The 25837-nt window shown below is 35.9% G+C and overlaps 1 protein-coding gene across 3 annotated transcripts in view; it reads left to right on the top strand.

Moving 5' to 3' along the window:
• The window catches only part of LOC135306654 (adhesion G protein-coupled receptor A3-like), a 254345-nt gene that overhangs the window by 181317 nt on the left and 47191 nt on the right, over window positions 1–25837 (top strand). For all 3 annotated transcript variants that reach the window (XM_064430966.1, XM_064430967.1, XM_064430968.1), the window contains exons 13-14: window positions 22771–22978; window positions 23896–24104. In XM_064430966.1, the coding sequence (XP_064287036.1) occupies window positions 22771–22978; window positions 23896–24104 (417 nt within the window). The remainder of the gene's footprint in view (window positions 1–22770; window positions 22979–23895; window positions 24105–25837) is intronic.

Genomic DNA, 25837 nt, shown 5'->3' with positions numbered 1-25837 from the left:
TGTGTTCAACTAGGATTTTATCTGCCAGTCACTTAGCAAGTAAAAAGGTTGTTTTAACACTAATGCCTCTGGATGCAGCTGGCTGTTACTAGTAGAAACCAAGATCAGAGATTTCAATTTTTGGTACTGTGCAGAGTGGAAAATTACTTTTTAAAACATCTATGTTTGCTGAGTTTGTTTATCACAGCTAACATTTGCTGAATGATGGCTGAATATTGGTAATTATGTTTGTAATGAAACATTATTAAATTTGATTATAAATTTATTATATAAACTTAGTGTTTATTCCTCAAAATGACTTCTGAAGTACAAACAGGGAAGTAACAATTATATTAATATTTTAAATATATACCATGAGCAAATAAGATACTCTGTTACTTGAAGAAAGTGTGCTAGTGATGTTTTGAGGCACTTGTAATGCAACACATATTTATTCAACAAACACCACCATCATTATCAGGTCTATGCACTGAAGTCCATTTTAAATATATACGTTTTGTCTGCTCAGGAATTAAAATAATTAGATTTTATATGCTTCAGGGGAGGTCTGGGTACTGATGGTTTAACTATCTACAAAATCCAGTTCATTTTAAATTCTTCCTGATCCAAAGCTTGCACACAGTGGATGTTGGAGAAGGTCTTTGCTTAACAAATGCTGACTGAAGTCAGTGACACGTTTTTGGCAGAAATAAGTTAGAAACTTTTTTATTAAATCAGTTGTTGATCTTTTAAGGATATACTTATATGGGATGTGATTTTTTTCCAAAGCATGAGAGCCTTCATCTTTCCTTAGGAAAGTTTGAGATGGCTCTTTATCCTGCACAACTTTTGAGGCCTCTCGCTTGCTTTTGCCTTTGGAAGTGCTGACAGTGTTGAGTGCCAGGGCTGAGCAGGGTACCTGGTCTGGAGATTCCATCAGAAACCAGATCCTCTCTTTTAAGGTAGGCAGAGGGTAACTGGTCAAGCACATAGCAGACTATCTGCTACCCAGCCTGATGAAAATCCCCTGAAGGTGCTATAAGCGCTGTCTCTCAGACAGCTGGGGACTGCTTTAGTTGTGCTGCTTCATGAAAACCACAAAGTGTGCATAGGCTGGTTATACCTGCCAGTACCAGCTCAAATAGGTACATACATGGAAACTATAAAAAAACTTTAAAAATCATAAAAGTAACAGCAAAAGTAATAGAAGCAAAAATGTTTCATGGCTTCCAGTTTTTATGCTAAAATTTTTTAAAAAGCAATTATTTAAAAAGCACCACATACAGAAAGACCTAAGACCCGTAGATGATTCTTTCTGACCCAGATGTTATAAATTTAGTACCCTTAGAAAGAACCAGTTCCCAATGCAACTTAGTGCTTATTTCATACAGCCTATTGGATAAATTCAAATCATAGCGTAAATATAGGTCTACATCTGCATCTGCAAAGTTTTGAATCCAGTCTGTGCCCATTAATTTGGCATTATGTAAATGTGGTGGGCAAACTTACACAAAGTCAAACTGCATCTCATGTGGGCCTTAAATAGAATTTGGTTTAATAGAGTTTCGTATTTTTAAGCACTAGATATCTGTGTGGGTGTCAATTTAGATGTTCTCAAAACAAGGTATACAGCTGCAGCTCAGAGTTTTAGTTTTTTCCAAAATCTTGCGGTTGAAATTCAAGCAATTGAACTTTTCTGAATACCCATTCTATGCTTCAGTACAACTCCTGGATACCAAGTACTCATCAGTAGTGTAGTAGAAAATGTTTCTCTTAGTGGTGGTTTTAGTCAGCTTTACAATTTTTTTAAAAAGCCATATTTATGGGCTTAATTACTGAATTTGATGGAAGGTTTGAACATGATTTTTCACACTGTTATTTTCCTTGTCTTGCATGCTGTGTGTTTCACAAAATGCTCTTTAATTCTTCATAAATTCTAGGATGGAAACACTTAAGCTTTTAATTTGACAAGAAAATTTTCAGTTGTACTAAGAGTATAATTTTCCCCAATGCACAGTATACTTATTTGGAGGTTCCAAAAAAATCTGTTTTGTCATGTGTGTATCAGACCTAAAATCCCTATGTAGTCTGGAGTGAATAGTGCAAGAGACTGAAACATTATTGAGGTGCATATAGCTCAAGTTTACTGTCAGACTTAAAAAATAAACACAAGCATTCAGACTTTTTCAGAAAAAATTACAGTAATTATTTTATTTACAAAGAAATAATTTTCCAATAACTTCATATCAACTCATCATTGTACACAACAGAGATGTTTTCAAACATGAAAAATGTGTTTTGAACTCACTTTAGAAGAAAGATAACTATGAAACAGAATTCTTTAACCTCGAGAAACAGAAGAATGGATTAAAATACTAGTCTTAGTGAAGTCAAAGTAAAATTCATGTGCACTTCAGTGTAATCAGGGTTTCTTCTGCTGTGTTTCTTTTAATGAAATCTGTCAATATATAAATTCATTAGACCTTTGATGTACCACACAAATACAAGAAAAAGTAAAAGCTGTAATGTTGGTGTGCGAAAGAAGCATTATTCCAAAGCTGCAGACCTGTAAAAATGTTTGATGTAGCTAAACAAAAAGAGAATAATGTAGTTAGCATTTAAAGTAAAATTTAGTCATGCTATATTTTGGATTTGAGATTTAAGATAATTGTGCACACTATAATCAGCATCTTTGCTGGGGGCTATAAAACCATTATGCATTATATCAGTTATAGAACCCAGCACTGAATGCAGCAGACAGAAGAGATATGGGGACAAAACCAAAATTAATGCAGCCAAAGAATGTAATCGAATATGCTTTGTCTATTCTCAGCTCTTATTTTCTCTACTTCTGTCTGCTGGATGAACTTTTTCCAGTTCTGTTGTTTTAACTCATCCCAGTTTTCCAGTATGCTACTTATTCCTTATAAAAATAAGGACCAGGTGAAGTGGTCTTGTGCAACATTTTGAATCTGTACCAATGAAAAAGGGGTTTATTCTGAATTAAGCACTTACCAGTTATGAAGTACTTTAAAGTATGAGTTTGTATATTTAAACCAAAACCTAATTTTTTTAAACAGCACAGATTAGGCCATTTCTTATACTGCTGTCTTCAATGGATTTCTTTTCATTTGGAGTGACTGGACCCTCCTGTACAAGTCCAGTGATGCACAAGTAAAAGCAGAAACCAGTTTTCTCTATCTCTTACTGTACTACATCTGGGTTGAAGAAAATAAAAAATCAGAAATAATGGTACCAAACAAAAAAATTGCATCATGAATAAACATGATTCAAATTTTTTAAATGGCATTTTAGCATTGTCCATATTGGTTTGGCTTTTTTTGAGTGTAATTTAATCTCAAAGCCTCATGATTAAAGGCTGAACTTAGCCAGTCAGTTACTAAGACTGTGCTAAATTTGTAAAATTAATCTGTGAAAAATTATGCTATAGCAGTTGAATTCTAATTGTTGAAACAGATAGTGTAGTGAAGGAACTTCAAGGACTTTCCACACTGCAAGGCCAAAACAATTAAAGGTTTAATCACATCTCTGGTGGTTAAGGCTGGTAAAATCTCTCAGGCAATATGTGTGAACCATTTTATAGTTCCATTTTGGTTATGTAGGCACTAGTTCAAATAATTATATTACTGGACTGCCTTGTAACATTTGGATAGCTCATTTCTGTGCTATCCATTACCGATGATGTAGACCACACTGTTTCCATAGAGATGATCTCTCTCTTTTATCTCTTGTCATATAATTCTCCATGCAACACATTAAATACTCTTCACAGAGCAGAGGGTAAAATTCTTCTCTGACATCTACCCCATTGGCTGGAACTTCAATATTGTTTATTCCTATGACAGTGGTGGTCCTTTTGATTCATGTTTTCAGAAAATCAGAGAATTGGGAGACAACATATAACGGTAGAAGCAGTTTCCCCTTTTAACTGGTCCATTGTTAAAGAGCTGGTGAACTGCAGCTTGTTGTCAGGATCATAGGTTTTAAGAAAGGAATTTAAAATTGTGGGTTTGAACTTTCAACTTAAATTTAGAGTGTGTGAGGGTTTCTTGGTGAATTTCAGTTGTTGTACTTGTGGAGCTAAAGGATGGTGGTGTTAGGAATTCACAAAAGGGCCTGAACCTCTGTAACACTGGGCAAACCCTGGTGTAATCTGCAATGAATTGATGTAATGCCAGTTCAGAGGTTTGCAGTGTTAATGTGTGTATCAAATGCGACAGAGTGTAATTTCATGAAAATGACCCTTTCAGACCTGTGGAAAACAATTTCAAAGGCAAGTTATATCATATTAGAGACATTTTCTACCCCGGTGAAAGGAAGCCTGCACTCTTGATTTGTTTCAGCTTCTCATGGTGGTGCTTCTGATACCTGGAAGACACAAATAGCTGCACAAAAGTGGGACTTTTTGGATGTCTGCCCTTACCTTGCCATGTTTATGAGGTTATTTACTGCTGAACAGAGACAAGAAAATCAATTGGTCATTTACCATGTGAGCAAAAGGACATGTACTGGAGGTTCCTCTGGTTTGAAGCAAACATAATAAATCTATTCTCTAGCCTGTCATGCTTTATGCAGACATCCTCTCCATCACTGCTTTGTCAAAGTGAAGAAATTTGGTTTTCAGCAATAAATTATTCTATTTTAGACAAACTTTGGCCTACACTCAGTGTTTCTGCCTGTTTCAATAGCAGTGTTAAGTTTTTAATTGATTAGCCAGGAAAGACCTTCAATATTTAGTATAAGCAATCCTGCTGGTTGCTGAAAATTACAACAAATGAAAACACAGTCTTGATTTGAAAGCATGCAATATTTTTACTGACTCCTATATGTTCACTGAGATGCAGAGAAGAGACTGCAGCACACCCTGAACTGCTGTAAATTAGCATTGCAGTGTAGAGTTGAGTGCCTGATGATCTGCTGCATTCTTTCTTGAACTCTTGATATTATTTAGGTGCCATTTATCAATATTTCCTGTATGAAGAGTATATGTTGTCTCTTTCTGTAGAAAAATGGGCAGATACTGACTTGCACTCTTTGTTTTGTTAGATGGGTTTGTTTCTACAAGGTACATACAGCAAGTGATAATTAATGTTCATGGTGTGAAATTGCAAACTCTCCTACACACCCGAGAGAAAGGATGTGTGCTATACATCAAAATACAAAATTAAAGGTTTTTTTGAAAGGGACTCTGCCAGAGCAAATCCAACTATATTACTGGACTAAGGTTTATGATACATTTTCAGCAGGATATCAGGTTACTGCAAAATGCATATTGCACATGCCTTATATATACAGCATCTTTGCAATTCTGTTATATTTTCTTAAAATCATGATTGAAAAATGGATATAGAAGCCTAAGCAAAGGGGAAAAAATCACACATTTTAAAACCCTTTGTACCCTTATAATGTTCTGTTCTAAATAATCTGTGAAATTCTCAAAAATAAATTAATTCCAAAGTTTTGCTTTAGATATTCAAATTGGTACATACAACAACTCTTGCTTGCAGACTCAATCTTACTGTCCACTTCTCCCCACCTTACACAATTATGGGCTTCTCTCAGGAACTCTCAGTTCATTGTGTACTCACCTATCTAAAACACAAACTTTGAATTGGCTTAATTGCTTCAGTCAGCCACATCTTAAAAATCTCCTATTTGATTATCTCCATAACAGAAAATCTTATTTTCACTGTGTGACTGGAAATGCCAATCAAAATTGTATCAATTCCTTTATGAATATCTGAAAAGAGGTTAACTGCTCAGAAGAAAATAATAATTTTTATTTTTTCAGTTCATTGATTCAATCCACTAACTAGTCAGACATCAAAATGTCTTTCAAAATGTTCATTTTAAATTACTGCCTTTCCCTTGCTTCAGAGGAAAATATATTTCAGGATTAGATTAAAATGTGATCAAATAAACACAAACTTTAAAACATAAAAAAGGTCCTTGTTTCTAAGGCATATGGGACTGGTTGTAAAATTTAGTTGCTCTATCTTCAGCAGTTAATCAGCAATGGAAATAATAACATATTATTGTTAGAATATTTATATTCAAACAGGAAAAGCCAGCCTCTCTAGACAAAAAGAGTTCTGCTTGCCTAAACTGCTACAAAATCTCTGCTTGCCTAAACTGCTACAAAAATAGTGGTGGAAAGAGAGTGACAACAAAAACTCAAGTCATCCCAAGTCTCTTCAGGTTTTGGGTTTAAAAAGGGTTGCTGAAGTGCACTTAGGTATCAGAAACAAATCCTAAGACTTTCCTATGAGGTGAAAAAGTACTGGCATGCCAGGCATTAGCTTTCCTGTCCTTATCAACCAAATAAATTTATGGTATTTCCTTCTTGTGGAGCTGTGTTTTCTGGCTTTTTGCAGACCTGATTCAGGAGTTGCAGAGTGAAGCTGCTTTTTCTGATTTGCTCCAGCTTTTAACCTTTTCAAACGCTGTCCTGCAGATACCTTAGAGCCAGAGCACGATGTAACCTCTGGAGTGTGGCAAGCTTGGCTTCCCTTCCCCCATGTGAGTTCTTCCACATATGTGGAAGATGTGCAACTGCTGTAAATGTAGCAGTTACAGCACATTTCAGGACTCTACAAATGGAGGCAGTTTCCTTAAATGAGCTAGTGTTGCATTAGTTACCTGAATATGTAAAGTGTAAGGTTTTGTGCCAGTATGCCATTGTTCTAATAAAATAATTTGCAAGTTCAGATCAGCTGTCCCTATAATCATCTTGGGAACCACACAGGTTCCTTATTTCCTGCTTCTCCCTCTTTCTTTCTCCTATCTTTTTCATTAGGTTTTAATTGCCTGATTGACATCTGCTTCAAGGGGATTTACTGATAGCAATTAATGCCTAGAGATGAAGATTCTCATCTCAATTTTGGTTTGTGGTCTGCCTTTAATTTGAAAAAGCCGTTCAGTTCTGGTTCAGCTGGCTGTCCTTCAATGAGACAATAGGTGGAGTTAGCTGTTGTAAGCTGCAATGATAAAACCATGGTCCAATGGTATGTCCAGGTTATTGCAGAGGTATCCACAATTTTATAAAGAAGGAGAAAAAGAGGGTTAGACCATAGGGAAGAGAAAGAGCTCAGTTTTAGTTGTTTTTGAGGCTTAGGAATAGACTCTTAAGAGGAAGAGAACCAGGAAAAGCCTGAATCACAGAAGGGAGGAAGAAATTTATAAAAAGTGAGAACTGTTTAATCCCACTTTAATAGGCAATGCAACGCAACAGGTCCAAATCTGTGGAGTGTAACTGAGATTCCAACACCAATATAATGTATTTGAAGTTTTGTCAGATTAAGTCTTGTCCTCTCCCATGTAACTCATCAGTTACATTTTGTGACTGTTTCATTGGAATGGAATCCACGTTGTGCACTGTGAGAGGGCTTTGTGGAATCATGGCAGTAGAGATCTCATCAGAAAATTGGCATGCAGATATGAATGTGATAGAATGAAAATAATTTCAGAATATCAGACCAGTTTTCCCAATCTAATCTAAACTTTTAATACAGACACACCCGTAAGTTACCTGTATTCAGGAAGTACATATATGACAAGTTTCTTCAAAAATTTCGGTGAGACCTGATTTAGAGGAATGCAGCTCTGAATCTGAATAATTTTTCTTATTTTTAAATTGCTATCTGAAAAACCTTTTGCCTGAGTTTATAACCATAGAACCATATTTTTTTTAAACTGTGCTGTAAGTACCTTTTTGAAATGTAACAACAAAATATCCATTAATGTTAGCAATGCTACTTGAACTCTATTAAGGCATCTTTGACACAAGGGTTTAGATGCAGCTTCAAGGCAAAATGGTTCACATCTGCCTATATTATCATCTTGATTTACTTTTAATTTGTATTTTATTTTATGATATTACACTACAGCTTAATCTAGGAGTTAATGGGTTATTACAAATCTGTTGAAATTCAGTAACAATTCAGTAAATTGTTTTCCATTGTCATTTACCTTTGACTGTGCAATCTTTTTCTGGTACAAAAATAATTGTTCCTGTCTGAGTTTGTGGATTTGGAGCCCCAGGTTATATTTTATTCCTTCTCTTGCTTTCTACCTCTTTTCTCCCTTGAAGTCTTCTGTTTTAACATTTAAACATTATGTGCTCCCATTGTTGAAGATCGAAGTGCTATATAGAAAATCCATTTTTTTCTTTCTTGCATGTAGTGTTCCTGTCAGTTCAGTTTAGTGTAACCTTAAAGAAGGGTTTGATTTCAGTCTGTGCTTGATTTCACATTGCCTGTCACTGATAACAAATGTGTCCACAGTGATCCAGAGCTGAATGAATGTCTGTGCTATTTCCTTCCTCAATCTCCTAGATATTATATTATGATTATAGTTATTTTACTGACTTTGTCCTCTGACCAGAATTCTCCCATAAATGAAATTTAAAACTGAAAACATTATATTAAAACTAAAACTTTTTACTGTATGTATTTTCCTGAAGTTTAGGATTCAAAGATTCTCAGTCACAGATTAAAAATGTTTTTCATAGCCTCAGATTCCTTACAGCCTCTGAATGTTTTCATTTTTCTACTTATTTGATCATTTTTCTTTCCTGAAGTGTTTTTAAGGTCTGTAATGCAACAAGTGCTATACTGTACACCAAATGGGAAATCTGCAGTAATGTTTAGCTGTGGCACTTCCTCCTCCCACAAAAATGAGTATAGAATACATCATTAATAGGTGTGTATTTCAGTATGCAATATTTACAGTATTTTTAGTAAATACAGACTCTATTTGTTTGCCTTTGATTTTTTTTTAGTTTCTTGCATAAAAAATAGTGCTACTAATTTGTTACCTTTAGTTTGACTATATATTACATTTTAATAGCTTAGCCACCTTTTATTAAGCATTTAGATTCCTCTCTGTTCCTGCTGTCAGTGTACAAATACACAATTGATAAGTGTGTTTTATATTGTTGTGGAGGTTCTTGTTTTCCCTCAGAGCTCTACATCCTACTGTTCCAAAGCAGATCTGTTCATCATTGTCATTATGTGTTTATCCAATGACAATCATGGAAATATAGAATAATTTAGGTTGGATAAGGGCTCAAAAATCATTGAGCTGAGCCATTCAGCAAGCACTGCCAATTCCATTACTAAACCCTATCTTTATGCCACACCTAACATGTATCTTAAATACCTCCAGGGATGGTGACTCAAGCACTTCCCTGGGCAGCCTGTTCCAGTGCTTGACAACCCTTTCTGTGAAGACATTTTTTCTGATATCCAATTTAAACCTCCCCTGGCTGATGCCATTTTGCCTTATCCTCTAAGTTATTGCTTGGGAGAAGAGACCAGTCTTCACCCAAGTGCCTTTCAGGTACCTGTAGAAAGCAGTAAGGTCTCCCCAGAGCCTCCTTTTCTCCAGGCTGAACAACCACAGTCAAATCTGACCATTTACTGCAAGAATGTTTGGCAGTCAAAAGGATCTGAAGTAGCCAGGTGGCTCCTTCATGCTGATGACCAGACATGCAACTGTGTGAAGTTGTACCAGACATCGTAAATATGAGGCATTCTTGCTACTTCATGTTGCTTGGTGATTCAAAAGCAACTGAGGCTTCTCTTTCCATGTAAATTGATTATTGAAAATAAAAGCAAAAACAATCTACCAACCAACCAAAACCCAGCAAATCCAGTAGTTTACAAGAAAAAGCATTTATTTTAGAATTCCCCAGAAATTATATTCTAAGTTTCAGGTTATTTTCCCAGTGGAGAATTACTGGTTGATACTTTTGATGAACATGGGTTAAGCTTTCTTTTCTAGTAAGAATCTGTATAGTGAGCGTACACTGATGATGTTACTGATACTACCCAAGGTAATCAACAGCATCATTCAAATGTAAATTTTAGAAAATGATTAAATAAATATTCAAATGCATTTTCTTCACAAGCTCTTCTATGAATGTTACAGTGTCTCTTCTCCATATGCTTCCTGCATGTTCAGGGGATTAGGAATTTTAATGGTCCTCAACTTTGTATTGAGCAGAAGATTACTATTCACCTTTAATTTTGAAGAAAAGTCACTGCAGCTCTCTGAAAATCTCCCAAGTCCTACTTGGAATTAATGTAGTGAGCTAAGTAATATTATGAAACTGAAAATATTTATTTGTTCTTAAACCAGATTTTTACCTTAGGGTAATGCTGAATTTGTTGACTTAAATCATTGTTAGAAATGGTCTGCACAAATTCAAACTGATGCTGTATGTGGGAGACAGCTGGTTGTCATGGTAACAGTAGTGCAGTTTTTAATTCCACTTGGTGAGTAATGCTAACACAATGTTGCTGAATAGACCATGGCTTAGCAAGTACAAGTATCTTGAATTCTCCATGTCGGTGTTACAGACTAAGAAAATGCTTTGTTCAGATATATATATATATATATATATATACTGCATCACTTCTGCCTTATTGCTTTTCAACAAGGACATTTAAAAAGTGTATCTAAAAAGATAGATGATATCAAAACTGTATGGAGAATATGCTTTTGGTGTGGCCCTCAAAGAGCCCCAACAAGATGATAAAATTAAGAGACAGACAGTAAGATGTCTATGATCAGTGAATATGATTTTTTTCCTTATGACTGTTTGTCACAGCATTTTTAATGTGCATCTATTGAAGAAGTGCTGGTTTATAAAAATTTAGGGTGGCAGAAGAGCACAAAATAGCCAATTATTTTTTCTTTCTGTGGAAGAAAATAGAACCTTACCTGAAGTTATTCCATTTTGTTAAAGCTGAGATATTCACCTAATGTTGTGCTTAAGAGAAGCCCTTGCTGTTCAGGTGATTTGTCCTGTGTGAAAGAAACAAAAGACAATAACTCTAGGTGTAGTTGGGGAAGTAGGATCAAAATCCATTCATTAGTTTGTGAATTAATCTTTTCTAGACCCTCATAATTACTATAAAAACACTTTTTCTTTGTGTTACACAACAGAGAAGAATGAGAATACAAATTTAAGTAGAGTCTGTGCCCTTGGCAGCAGTGTTTCCATTTCACTGTGAATATACAGAGCTTCCAGGATTCAAAACTCCTGATGATAGAAATATTTCTCATTGCTGAGATAGACAATTTGTGACTCTGCCAGTTTTTAAAAAATACACTGTCTTTCAGCTAATAATGTTAGTTATTAATTTTGTACGTGATGTTAGTCCTTCGCTTGGCATGAGAGATTCAGCTTTTTTCTGTATTGATTTTTTTTTACCCCCCTTTTCCTACTTGAGCACATTTCTTTCAGATCCTTGCTCTAAATAATTAATTCATACTCTCAGGTACTCATGTCAGCATCTGGTATAGCAGTAGTAAAAGTCCAGAAGTGCATGTGTAGGATTCACCAAAGTACTCCCATCTGATTTAATGCAGAAAGTAAAACTGGGAAGTCCAGAAGGAAAAGGCAGTGAAATGGTGAACATATTAAGTTTTTATGTTAGAAAATGAACATTGCTACTGTCCAAAATAAAGGCATATCAGTTTAATAGGAGACGAAGTGATTCAGCAAGAATGATAACACACTTTAAAAAAAATCCATCAAATGTGGCAGTGGAAGTCCTTGAGAATCTCAGAATTATATACACTGTTGATGTGCCTGACTGGTAAATAAAGTCCTTTAAAATAAAGGCCTCTGGTAAAAAATTTTGAACATATTAAATGTACTGATGCCAGAAGAATTGACCTTTATGGAAAAAGATTAGAAAATCAGTAGAGCAAGAGGGAAAGACCAAGAATATTCAAACCATTGTGAATACTTGCAATATAACAATGTAAATCAATTAATTTTTCTACTGATTAAATTGAAAATTTGGTGGTTATATAATTAATTTACAAGACTTTAAAAGTGAACACTTCATGGAATATACACCACTATTTTTAATTAACATGTTACTGTTGCTTTTTCAGTATGCAGGCCCTGCAGCACTAATACTTGAAAACTATTAATTCAAAAGCCATGAGCAAGAAAAAAAGGCTATGCTTTCCTGTTCAGTCCTGTAGTACACTGAAAACTGGAAGCAGCTTTATATTTGGAAGAATTAAGATAGTTATTTTTCCCTTTTGTTTGATCTAAAAAATGGGCAGAGAAGACTGAGCTGAGTTTTTAGTTATTACTATATAGGTCTAATCCCATGTAACTTTAGCTGGGTTAGCACCTGTCTGAGTATTTAAAGGAATCTCTTATATCACAAATCTCTTGCATTATATTAGGGATCCTCATTCTCAACAGCCACTGAATGGGAATGAGGAGATTCTCCTCCTGGACTTAGTTCAGACCTCCTCTGGATTCAGTCATTGTATAAGTATCAAGTGACCTTTGGTGTCTGAAAGCCAAGGGACTCGCTTGACTGGGAGTGATAGAGCACATTCTGCCCCAGAAATATAACACCATTCTCACCCAATTTAAACTAGGAGTTTTCAAGTGATGAGAGATGACAGGTACTGATAATGTGTGCAATATTTTAAAGTCTTAATCAGGGGAACATCATCACTATTTCACAAGCAGCTGAGCTACAAAACTTGATTTCACTAGAGAATTAAGGTTTTAATTCAGTCAGCTTTTGGAAGTAAAATGACACAGACTATGTCAAGTGATTATTTATGTGGTAACAAACAAAAAAAAATTTACAGATGCCTAGGTGTTTTCTTAGCATCTGTAAAAGATTAATAAATAAGAGGTAAGTTTCTTCCAACCTTCTTATACTAACAGGACTGTATAAAATGATCAGTAGGTTGGTGGAGATCTGGTCTGATGGAAGATTTGCTCAGACTTCACCTCCTTTGTGGTTGGATTTAGATTATACTGTGGATAATGCTAGCAAGTATTTTTGACTTTTCCATAATTCTGTGACAAAACTCTCAGAAAAACAAAGCAGAATCAATCAAGGTAGATAGTCCCTAAGCTCTTATTAGAACAGAAGTGTGTCTAGATAAGCTGGTGGTCTGTGATGAGAACAATGAGATTACACATGATTCAGCTGGAGATAAAAGTGTTCTCTTTGGCTCTGAATGTTTTCTGGCTGAACTAAAGGACCAGCACCACAGATTTTCACATGAGCTACAGACACAATGTGCCCGTGGCTGTATCAGCATGCAAGGTATTTGGCCAGAACTGAATTTCAGAGGTAAAATTTTGACTAACATTTCATTGTCATACTGAGCTCAATATCTTGTATTTTGTGTCCACACTGGGTGCATCAGAATGCTGAAAATGTGTGTGAGACTTACAGAGCAGGGTATGGGATTCTGCATGGGAGCTTTGGGGAGTGGCAGCTACTGATGACTTCAGGCACTGGCAGTAGTGGAGTGTGTCTTCTCCTTCACACTCAACATCTCAATTACAAGAATTCTCTGAAAATGTCACTTGCCATCACTGATACACAAGTGCTTTAGCTCCATGCAGCTCAAGGCCCTTGAGTACTTTCATCCGAATGCAAATATCTCTGTGACACAGAACCTCTCTCTTGCTGATGTAACTGTACTCACTTTGCTTCTTTTTTTTTTACATTTCTTTTTATGACATGTGATTTCTGACTGTACTGATAAATTGACTACCTGGCTGAAACTCAGAAAGCAAATTATTATTTTGAAAGATTGGAAATAAAAACATATCAGGTTTTCAAAACTGAAAAATTAGTTTTGGAACAGGAGGGAAGAAATCATATTTGCTCCTCTTGAGGCATAATTTCTTGATTATTGTGTGGATAGTGAACTTGTATCCTGTAACTGAGGGAAGGGAGGTGTGACTGTGTATAAGAAGGAACTAAAGGAAAAGACAAAGGAATGTAGTGATCGTGCATCTGCTTCTAGAAAAGCTTGCCTTGCTTGCAAGAGTAATGTTGGGTCTGAATTGTTTAATGACTATAGGCAACAGAGATCATTCTTGATGATAATATCCAAATGATTCAAAATCAGAATATTGGATCATTTAATGCTGTGGAAATTTTAAATTCACTTCCTAAAAGATCCAAAATGCTAAAATTATTTTCAACAGTTTCAGCTTTCCTCCAGTATCAGAGAAGGGCGATGTTTCAGTAGTCATCAAGCAGCAATGTCAGCATTTCATTTCAGTCATCTTTATGAAAAGGCAGCATCAGAAAAACACTTGGACTTCTGTACATCACAGGCAATGTAGAATCTCACTTTGCCTCGGGAAAATTATATCAATATAGTTTATTAAAAATTTCTGAACTAAGCTTTTTCACTACATTCCCACTTACATTACTAGAGGGACTACTATTTATCTAGCTTAGTTAAGTGTGAATATAACATCAATGAAATCAGAAGTCCTGTCATATGATTAAATAATTGCAATATTCAGTCATTGAATTCAGTTTTGAATTGCTGTATTACCTGATGGTTGCATCACTCTCTACTCATAAATGTATATATACAAATTATCTAAGTCTCTAGAAAAATTCTACTCTCTGTAGTGGTATGTGTTGCACTCCACTAAAATGCATATGAATTTTGTTTAGTAAATTTAACAAGTAAATTTTCACATGCATAGAAGCCACAGAGTAGCCCACCTCCTTTAATTAAATTGTGCTTCTCCAACTTTAGAAATAACTTTTATAACACTTTTTGTCTGTTGGGAAATATTCTCTTCGTTCTCATTCATAATATTTTGTTATAAATTATAATTACTAAGCTATGCAGAAATACTGTCATGAGGCCTACATCAACACAATTCACGTAGTTAAAAAAATAAATTAAAAGTTACCATGGCAAAAAAACTTACATATGCCAGTTCAGTCAGATTTCACATGATTCCTTTTTTTAAACTGGTAATATTTATGTGTAATTGAATTTGGTGATCAATGAGCTGTAGAAGATATTTTGGTTAGTTAGGTATTCTGTATAATTATGATGTCCCTCCTAAGATCCATGGAGATAGCTTTGCAATTTTGTAGCTGAAAGTTTCACATAGAGAATTAATGAAATATTTTATTGTCCTTACATTTTAAAATTCTAGCAGAGGTCCATCCCATGCTCTGAGTGCATCTGCAACAATTAAAACCACAGTATCAATGTAACAAACTTGAATATTCTTATGATCTTTCCCAAAAAAATTCATACATTTAATGCCTGAAGATTAATTGAGCTTCTAAATAAAAAGGGAAAATGTTCATTCATCACAGGCTGTTTAGAAGAAAATGCAGCATTGTAGAGTGCACTGCCAGAACCCATCCTTTTCAAAAATGAAGCTGCAGTGAGTCTCTGTAGGTCCAGAGCTTATAATGTGAATGTTGGAGTGAGTCTAAAATCCTTTAAGACTTCCGTGTTCTTCCCCAAAACCCCAACAAATTCTAGTTGCAAACTCAGAGGCCACCCTTAAGAACTCTTGAAGGTGAATTTTATGCATTCTGTGGCATAACTTTTTGCAATATGGCAAGTCAGTTGTGGACCCTGAATTGAAGCAGTCATTTATTGCTGCCTGCAGCTCTTACATGTGTCCAGCATGCTTTCAAAAAACTTGTTTATCAAAAAAAAAAATTCGCAATTATCTTTTTATCACACTTTTTCCTACCATGTGTGTATAGGTTTTTTTAAAATTCATTTTCTTCTTAGTGAGATTTTTATGAGCTCTATTAGCTGTATATTGGGGATGTAAGTAGAAAGTTCAAAAATTGCTTTAATAAGGAAATTCATTAGTTCTTAGAAGGAATTTTAAACACTTCTTGTAAAACAGAGAAATAAATCAAACCTTTCTAACTTCATTTTGTAATTCTGTCATAAAGCTTTCAAAGCTCTCTCAAGACTAGATAATTTGTTATGTCCATAATGCCTGAAAAGTATCCCACCCTCTCTGTTATAAAGGCTAGCAAATATTTGCGTATTTTAAGTTTGCATTTTTGCTCTTGGCTAATGTCCTATTTGTCCTTGTGCTCATGCTGGCCATTTGCTTACATGGCTTTCATTTTGCCAGGCTAGCAGAGCTAAGCTCCTTTATTTTCCACTTGTGAAAGAAATTAATTCTAAGGGTGACCCTAATAACCACCCTCTGCATCCATTCTATTCTGGACTGACTTTCCTCAGCCTAGTTGACCAAAAATTGAGTATTCTATTTCTGATTAGGCCTTTAAAATCAGAATATTTACATGGAAATGAGTCATTTTGTATGTTCTGGACTGTATTTGTAGTCTTTTTTTTAATTGTTAAATCATAGAGGCTCTGAGTCATCTTGTGATCAACTAGTGCTTTCATGTCCTTGTCCTTATCTTTTGCTTTCCAAAGTGGCTTGTTTCACCAGCTTATAATAGACAATCTCATTATAAATATGTAGAACATGATTTAGAACATTCTTAGATGACATTCCTCTTTGTTTCAAGGTCATCAAACAAAAATCAGAACTCTTTAAGCTGGTTTTCAAACTTTGGATATATTCACTCCAGCTTATCTTCTCCTTTCAAAGTAAATAATTGTATTACCAATTGTAGCTTGCTCCTTATTCACCTGAAACTAATTGCTGCTAGTTCTTAATGTCTCAAAAGAAATCGGGTGAATTGTATTGCCCTGTCTGGAAAAAATACTTAGTGAGGAGAATTATCATTTGGGTCTGGCATTATTTACTTTGGTAAACCTACTCTGTCTCCCTTCATGGTATTTTTCTTTAATTTTTCTTTTTTTTTTTGGTCATTTTTTCCTTCACAATAGCTCATTAACAGGTCAGTTGTTGCTTGTAGATTTGCACATATTTTCATTTTCTTAGAAAGTTTGCAAGATGTTCAAATGTGAAATATAAAATCCTAATTTGGAGATTTTGGTTTTTACTTGTATTGGAAAAGGGCTACTGACAATCAGCTTTCCAGATTATTTTACATTATCAGCTTTTCTAAAATTTCAGTGCTGTTTACTGTATCTGTTTTTATAGAAACTGATTTTCCAGGAAACTTTTTATTATTAATTGGGGAGAACATTAAAAATAAGAAAATTTTTTATATCTTTTGATGCAATTTGCATATATTTATTATTGGTGCCACATTTTCACTGTGCATCAAATCACCTTTTATGCCTGGCTAGAACAAAGATATCTTGGACTCCATACATAGTTTCCCAGAAACTGAGATGGATTCACACAGCAGAATTACTACATAATGACTTTATCACATAATAATCCCAGCACACTTAGCAATTTCATCTCAGTTGCCAGGTGATTTCATGTTGCATTTTTGTAAGTACTGCTTCATTTCATCCTGGGAATCTATATAAATTTTGTTTTTCACCTGCTAGTTATCCCTGAGCCTTTCCAGACTTGTGTATAAACAGCTCTCCAGAAAGAGCAGTTAAACTATGACAGATTAGTAGCAAGATTATGTAGGAAAGTTAGCATGGCTGGGGAACTCCTACTTTCCTTGTTTGGTATCATCCCGTTAAAAAATAAAACCCAAAATCCTGTTGCTTTTAGCACCTTGATTGGCAAGTTAATTGTCTTGTATATACAAACCCCTTATTTGGTATTTTTCCACCTGGTCTAAACTTTGGGGCTTTTTGTTGATACTTTTCATGCCAGAAAAAGGGATCAGAAGTCATGCACAGACTACCTAAAGTCTCACAGAACTGGGCCAAATGCCTGTCCTTATCTCATATATTTTGGGCTGAGCTAATTCCAAAGGAGTGTTTTTTAAATACCTACCAGGAGAGACAGCTGAAAAAACCAATTGGGCCTCTATCTGTTAACAACTAAATCTTTAACATAAACCACAAATTGAAATCTTTCATTGCTTCTAAGGATCTGCTGTCTTATTTGAGGGACTAAATACAATCTATTATATATGTATAAATAATTTATTTGCTTGATTTTATTATGATGACCACTCTGTTAACTCAGTACATATTTAATAATATAGCTATTACCTATAGAGCTTAGTTTCTACTTTTTTTACTGCAACTTTATGTCGCTTGTGCCTATTATATATAGCTTGTGCTTATTTTTTTTCCTTTATAGTAATCATTTAATATATGCTGTCTTGCATCTGAATCTCTACACCACTTTATCAGATTCTTTGAAATCTGGAAACAGTGAAGCTGCTTTTCCAGTTCTCCTCCAGGTTTTAGGTGACTTCACTTTTTTTTTTTCCCCTCAAGACTTCCTCTGACCTGTTGTTAAGGTGCTGGGTTTTAAGTTAAAGAAATTGCTGACTGGAAAAATATGCCTTATGACTGTTCTGAAGACTAAGAATTGGATGGTTTCCTATGAAATACAGTTCATCTTAAACAGAAATAATGTGCCTGAACTCAATCTAGTACCAAGGCATACACAAGGAAAAGTTACTGAAAATAGTTTGATTTTTGTCATTCCACAGTGGTTATCAAGTAGATTTCTTGATAATGATTGTTTGATAATGAGTATGGTCTCTCAGTAGTATGCTAAATGTTAAGCAAGTTGAACACTGTAATGGGAAAGCAAAACTTCAAGAGTAAATGGGAGCAGGTCTCTTAAAGAAATTATGAAAGTAGAAGGACCAACAAATCACAACGTCACCTAAGGCAAGAGGCTGTCTTTCCTAAACACTTAAAAACTCCTTGTAAATGCTAGCATTCATTACAAGGAATGGACTGCTACCAGAATAAAACTGCCTAGGGAAAAACTTCACTTTAAATCTTTCATTTTTCCCTTAAAACATTTTTAATAAGGGCCTCACGTGCACAAGTTGCAAGAATGCCAATGTGTAGCTCTCAATATCCTGAGGTCCATTTCTGCTTTAGAAGGAGGTTTTTAATTCGAATTTAAAACTACTGGAACACAGATTAATTGGTTCTGTTTTGGTGCCTCAGATCTTTTGAAAAATTATATACATACACACACACAAATAGGTCTGAAATGGAAACAAAATCCAAAATTTCAAAAGTACTTAAAAAACTGTACTATCCAAATTATGGTTCAGAGTTTAAAACAACCTTTCATTCTGCTTTTTGGGAAGTTGACCAGGTTCCAAGAAGTCCTAGGAGCCAGGAGCCCTAGGAGGTGTCCCAGGAAATCCTAAGAGCTGGTTTAGAGCTGATAAGCCCCCTTTCCCTGGCTGCAGGTCACACAGCAGATTTTCAGATATCTGAGCAGATGACATAGATGACACTTCAGAGGGTTTGAAAATTGCATCATTTCTATCATATTTGTGTGCAATTGGGCGTATGTCTATGAATGGCTTTCATTTTAAAAGACAAGCCTTTTTCAGAAGAAAAATGCTCCTTAGAAAAATCTACACTGTGTTCAGGATTCCCTTTTTTCTAATCAATGCCAGTACAATCCAGTTAATAGGACTAAAACTGAAATGGAGTCATGATGGGATTATTGACATTCTGTTTTGAAAACACTCACAGAATGTCTAAATCCTGACTGGTGAAATGCTGACACAAACTGTAAGCTTTTCCAGGAAAATATGAGGTGCCAGTGCTGTCACTGTAAAGCTGTGGCTCCTGTGGTGGGTCTTTATTGCTCTTTCTCTCTTTTCAGAAGTGCAGGCAGCTTTTTGCCACTAGCATGCTCAGATACCTTATTGTGATGGGGTGATATGGTGCCCAAATAAAAAAAAAAATTAAATTAGATGATTTATGTGAGTTTTGAAGCATCTGAAGGACAATAATTCTCTCAAAACTTGATGTTGTTTTCACTGGTTTTAGTAATATGTGTTCCAGTATTGTATTTCATCTCTGAACTCTGGAGCATCTTACAGGGCAAAATAAATGCCATCATTTTAATCTCACTTAAGTGAGAGGGGAACTGAGGCAAGACTGGGGAACTGACTTATGCTTCACTTCACATAAGATTAGCAGAATACAAGACTGAACCTTCAGTCAGGCTCCCTCCATCCTCTACCACAATAATAGGAACTACCTCAGCGCTCAGATCCTCCCTCTCATGTGAATAATAAGTAATACTATTGAAAATTCTCACACATCTTAGATGAAAATAATGTATCTGTTCATATTTTTAAACAGCACTGTGAATGTGTGGGCCTTCTCACTATGTGCATTTTTCATTAACATCCTACTACAGGATCTTGTTGGCAGGCACTTTGCTGTAGCAGACAGTTGAATGTTTAATTTTGAGGAATTGCTAAGTAAATATTTGATGTGCAGCAAGTAGTTTGACTTTATGTGTACATTTGTCCAGTTAAGGAATACCCCGTCCCTTTGCCCTTCACTCCACCACACTGCCTGCATGCAAAAAAAAATTGAAGTAACATGTAGAATAAGTGGGCAGTATTCACAATAAAACTGTACTCCAGGAAGTGACTGTAGGCAATTTAGTGAAGTTTATTAAATAGCTTGTGTTGTGGGTATTCATATTCATTTTGAGCAGACAACAAGGGGAAAATGCTCTCCTGAAGCCTGATCAGGAAAACATTCTCTGTAAATGTGTCTTTTTGTCAAGTAAATAATTTGATGTTGCTGCGTGTTTGAGATTTGCTCAGTCAGCCCGAGCAGCGCAACCAGTCCACACTAATTCCACTGTGGGCTGTCTGCAGCTTTTCTTCCCTGCCTTCGACCTTGGCCCTGTGATGTGAGGCTGCAGTCTGTGGGTAAGGCTGGGGCACCGTGGGCAGCTTCCTCCCTCCCTGCTGGGTGCTGAAAAACCTGTGTGGGCAGGGAAGGGCTGGGGCAGCTGGTCCTGCCCAGCCCTGCTTGGGCTCTGCTGAGGAGGGAAGGGAAGGGCTGGGGCAGCTGTCCTGCCCAGCCTGGGCACTGCCACCAGCCCCAGCTCCCTGTGCTTCAGGTGGGAGCAGCTTCCTCTCTGCACCTCCCCAGTCCCACAGGCAAGCTCTGTCTATACCATTACTTTCTCCTATTAATATCAGTAAGTCCCAATGGAGAGGCAATTAGAGAACCACAATAAATTAGATGATTTGCCCTCTTAGCAAAAGTGCTATAAACCTGTTGTTTTCTCTGGTTTGTGTAGGGCTGCTTTTGTCAAGTCATAGCACATTGTTGCTTAACCCAGTGCCTTTAGCTGTCGGTTTCATTATCATAAGCTTATTCATATGCTTCTATCTTTCTCTTTTTGTGTATAATGAGTAATTAGTGTAATTTAATATGTCATCATTGCTGCTTTTTCCAGCATGGAATAATAATAAAAATCCAGCATAAATATAATTGCACAGTAACCTCTCTTACATGTCTGTACATCTCCACATAAGTCCTCAACAGATATCTGGGGTTTGATAAACGACACTTTTAAAAAACTCTGTGCATACTTTTTGATAGCAATTTTAAGGCCAAAATGGTATCATCAGAGGTTCAGCATATGCAGATACTTGGGATATCACAGAGGAAAATATGTCTTTTTTGGGAGCATGAGATAAAGCCAATTATAACAGCTTTAGTGAATTAGACAGTGGAAACAATCTCAGGATGAGTGCCTGATGTTTAGCTCAGTTAATACCAATTAAAGCCTTCATAATAATTTAAAATTCTAATGTAGAAATGTTCTGTTGCTATTTGGTCTTTTTTTCCTGAGTACTTTTAATGAGCAGCATCGCCTAAATTAATACTTATTTTAAAAAGCACGTTTTTGTGTTTTTACTGTTAAAGTCTGAAAACCTTCCTAAAATATACATGGTAAAAGGAAAATGGTGTACAGAAGTCTTTATCTCTTTATTTAAGCGTTCAAATGACATCACAGACTACTCATGCCTTCCTTCCATATTTATTCTGTGGTCACTAGATGCTTCTCATGCTCATTTTAGGTTGCTGATCTTTGTTACACCTTTTATCTCTCACGTGTATTTCTCCCAGCACGTGGATGTATATTAAATGCATGTTTCTTTATATTGTTGTGAAGATTATTGTTTTACTTCTGAAATAGGTAGTGCACATGTGCTATGAGCAAACTGTGATAATCTATGTAAATTATGTGCATAGAGCCATACTCTGCCCTTGGGGGAAATGTAAATTAGAACATTTTGTAGTTTGTTTGTTTTTAAATACATACACTTTTCACATCAAGGCTCAGGACAGACTCCCTGTTTATTTTTCCATTGCTCATCATTTGTTATTCCTTGTAAATATCTCAGTCTTTAATGATTAGTTTGCTACTTTGGCAGAAAAAAAATGCTTGATGAGTGAAGTCCTCAAAATACAATGTTTGGTGTATTTTATAGCTCTGCTGTAAGGGATTTATCTGCTTGCAAAAGGGTATGTAACACACGACTCAAAGCCATTATAGTGATCTGACAGTCTTCATTCATTTTCTCCCAGTGTTGTCTTGTTTTCTTCTTTTACATTAGTGTTTGTAGTATTTTTTAATCCTGAATGGCTAAAACATAGTTAACTGATTTTCCTTATATGAAGCAAGAAAAGCATATTCCTAAACTGTGTTGTTTACTGCACTTGCAGTTCTCTGCAGATGTAATTTGTTTTAATAATAAAATTATTTTTATACCCTTTAAGTACCCTTTCAGAGAAATGTTTTAATGTAAGTTGTCTGATTCTATTTTAAGTGAAGGAGAAAACCTGGTAGAGGTTGTCTCTTTAAATCAGATCTGCAGTGTTGATGGACCCTCTAGCAGGCACGGTAAGAACCATTCTCACCTCTGCAGCAGGGAGCTTGACCATATAGACTCTCACATTCAATCAAAACGTTTTCCCTTTTAATATGCACTGTACCATTCCTATTCCCATGGTTACAGCCCGTGCTTCTTTGGTTGCTTCCAGACTGTTGGAAAAGGAAGGCAGCATACATTTCTTGTACAGGAGTTTAAAACATCATGAAAGCAACCCTGTTGTGATTTGCATTTTAAATGTTTCTTTTTTTTTCTCATTGTACAGAATGCTGTAGCAGTAGCTTCAGTTCATTTGCCACAGTCTGTCTTCTCCCAGTCTTCAGCCTGGCAATCTGTTGATAACTCCACTTGCAAGCTGCAGTTTATTGTCTTTCGGAATGGAAAACTCTTTCCTAGCACAGGAAACTCATCAAACCTCGCAGATGATGGGAAACGTAGGACGGTTGCCACACCAGCTGTTTTTGCTAAAATAGGTGAGAAGCTGTTATGCATTATTTTCTTTCATCTAAATCTACCGTATACTTGATTGTGCAGAGAATAGAGGGGTAAAGTGTGCAGTGTGCTGGGAGCCTGGAAACAGTCTCTGTCTTTAGTACAATGTTTGCAATTGTTCCTGTCTGCACGATTTTATTCTGATTGTCCTGCAAATAAAGAATTGCCCTTGCGCTACAATTAGAATGCAAATTCTGGGCTACTGTTTGTTGGCTGTGTTGTTACAGATGCTTGCTTCTTAAAGCTATCGGAAGGATCCTTGTTTTACTCTTTACAGTTGCAATGTTAATGTCTTAGGCACGGGTAAAAATAAGGCTTTTGGAGTGGGAGTAGTGCCCTGTTGCATGTATCAATACTCAGCAGTATACTTTCTGATGCGATGGATGTAAATCAGGTGTTGTTAAAGACTTTTATCTAAATGACATACATTGCATCTGCTAGTGAATCAGTATTTTGATTAATTACTCACCCATGCAATTTTACTAATTTTGTCCGACGCTGAATAGTGCTCTCATTTCTATTAACATTTTAAAATGTTACTTTCAAAGTGCAGAATTGTTTCAGCTAATAATCATGCCGTGAAACTGAGCTGTTTCTGCAGTTACATGGGCAATATTGTAATACTGGTCATAAATGAAGAATCTCAAACAATAAAAAAGGTCTCTTTTGTGAGGAATGATTAGATCATTTTGACACAATATGTGATTGAAATGCTCAGATTCATTTATACCATTTCAAACTTCTCCGATGTGAGCACTACCTTTGATTTTGGCCATTAAGATTTTATGTCCACTGGCTTTTTTTCCCCATAGTTTAGTGTATCTGGTCTCTTTACAGAGCATTCAGCACTAAAGGATTTTCCACTCCGTCTCTCTGATTCAGTTTCTTCCTTTTGCAGATGGGTGCAGTTTTGGAAACCTCACCAGCCCTCTTACTATAGGATTGAGGCACTTTGCACGGGGTATAGACCCCATTGCAGCCTTCTGGGATTTTGACCTTCTGGATGGACATGGAGGCTGGTGGGGAGAAGGGTGCCACATAATTAGTTCTGCGGGCAATATTACCACCATTCAGAGTACACACTTCAGTAACTTTGCAGTGCTAATGGTAAGTATATGACTTAGCAAATATACCTATATTTCTCTCTGTCTCTCTCTCTTTTGCCATACATTTATGTTTTATATACATGCATCTGTTTCATTCTGATGAAATGTAGCTGACCTTTTGGGTTTTTATAATGTTTAGTATAAAACAGTCTAAAAGAAAGTAAGTTACTTAACTGCTAGTAAGTGAATAAAGCTGGTGGTCAGTTTTAATATCCTGAGACAGGCCTAATCAGAAATGACATTAACTTCAGTCTTATAAATGAAAGTTCCATCAAGGAATGATTAGTACATAATGGTTATAAATTATATGACAGGGTTTAAAAATGTATACTCCTGTGTGCTTTTACATCAGCAGATCTCAGAGGCTGGTCTGCTTTTGTTCCTGCCCTGCACTGTGTTGATCATACTAATTAGTTGCAGGCATACCGCAATGTTGAATCATTTAATAAATGGAGAGGAATAACATCTTCTGCTCTTTTAAGTATGGACAGAGCTGTCCTTGTTGATTCTGTGTGAGTTTTGCTTTGTGCACCAATGCCGATAGCCTACTTACGAAATTGCTGTTTGTGAAGGAAAATATTCCTGTGCAGTGCTAACACATCAGCTGCTTTGCTCTGTTCTCAGTCACACTTACAGTTCCCATTGCAGTTATTTAACTAACCTGCTTAACAGAAAGTTACCTTCATAAAAGCAAAAATATTATGCAGACAATAATGAACTGTTATTATTCAGGGTCTAGATGAAAGAGAACAAGAAATCGAAAGGTTTCTAAGCTTTAGAAAATCTTTGCACCTTAAAAAATGCAGTGTCCACTTGTAAAAAGAGTAGATGTGTGTACTATTAATACTAGATTGCTCTTGAATGCTGGTGCATGATTGCACTGTAGATGCTGCTTGTGTACATTACAGAAATGTTTATAGTTGAGTAAATAATGTATTGTGTGTATGTGTAAGGGACAGCAAACACAGGCGACAGGAATTGCGAGGACGTGTGCAGAGAATACCAATCTGCTGCTGTCAGATGGAGCCCAGATGGCAGCCAATCATAGCACAAAGCTCTGGTGCCCATGAGTTAAATGCAGATATTATCGTCCACTTTGTAAGAACTGATTTCCCTGAGACTTAGTTGAACATATTTTTACCCATTATAGAATTGTTCAGAATTTAAGAGCTGTTCCACAGATTTGATGACATCAAATATACCTCATTTTCTACAGCTCCTGTGAGTTCTCTTTTCCCCCAGCCTCTTGTTTCTCAAAATATCAATCATAATTTTGCTTTGAGGGTGTTTTTCTAAAATGATTAAAGCAAGCACCTGTTGACTTTGCAGGCGCCACACCCAAAATGGCTTCCTCCTTCTTCAACTGCTTGAGTTCAGCATGTTGCTCTTAAACTTTGAGCAGTTACTCAATGTTAACTAACTGTTTGCAATCAACCAATTCCATAGTTTCTTTTTGTTTGAAAAGTTGAATACTGATACAAGGGCTGCAGTTAATTTTTGGGTTGTAAAGCCCATTTATCTCTTACAAGATGTAGGAGATGGGTTTTTCTACAACTGTAAAGGCAACTGAGGCACTTTTTACTGCAGCTTTGTATCTGGAATGTAGTTCTGCTTTAGGCCTTGTGTTTGTTTGTTTATGAGCATTTGACTGTGCTTTATTTCATGTGTGCATCTTCCAGTTTTATCTGTGCAAGACAAGAAAGTAGAATCTTAGAATCACGCTTTGCAATTTCT

The sequence above is a fragment of the Passer domesticus genome, chromosome 8, assembly GCF_036417665.1.
Source record: "Passer domesticus isolate bPasDom1 chromosome 8, bPasDom1.hap1, whole genome shotgun sequence".
Classification (NCBI taxonomy): domain Eukaryota; kingdom Metazoa; phylum Chordata; class Aves; order Passeriformes; family Passeridae; genus Passer; species Passer domesticus.
Note: the sequence above shows the minus strand (reverse complement) of the source record. Positions and strands in the feature narration are given on the sequence as shown.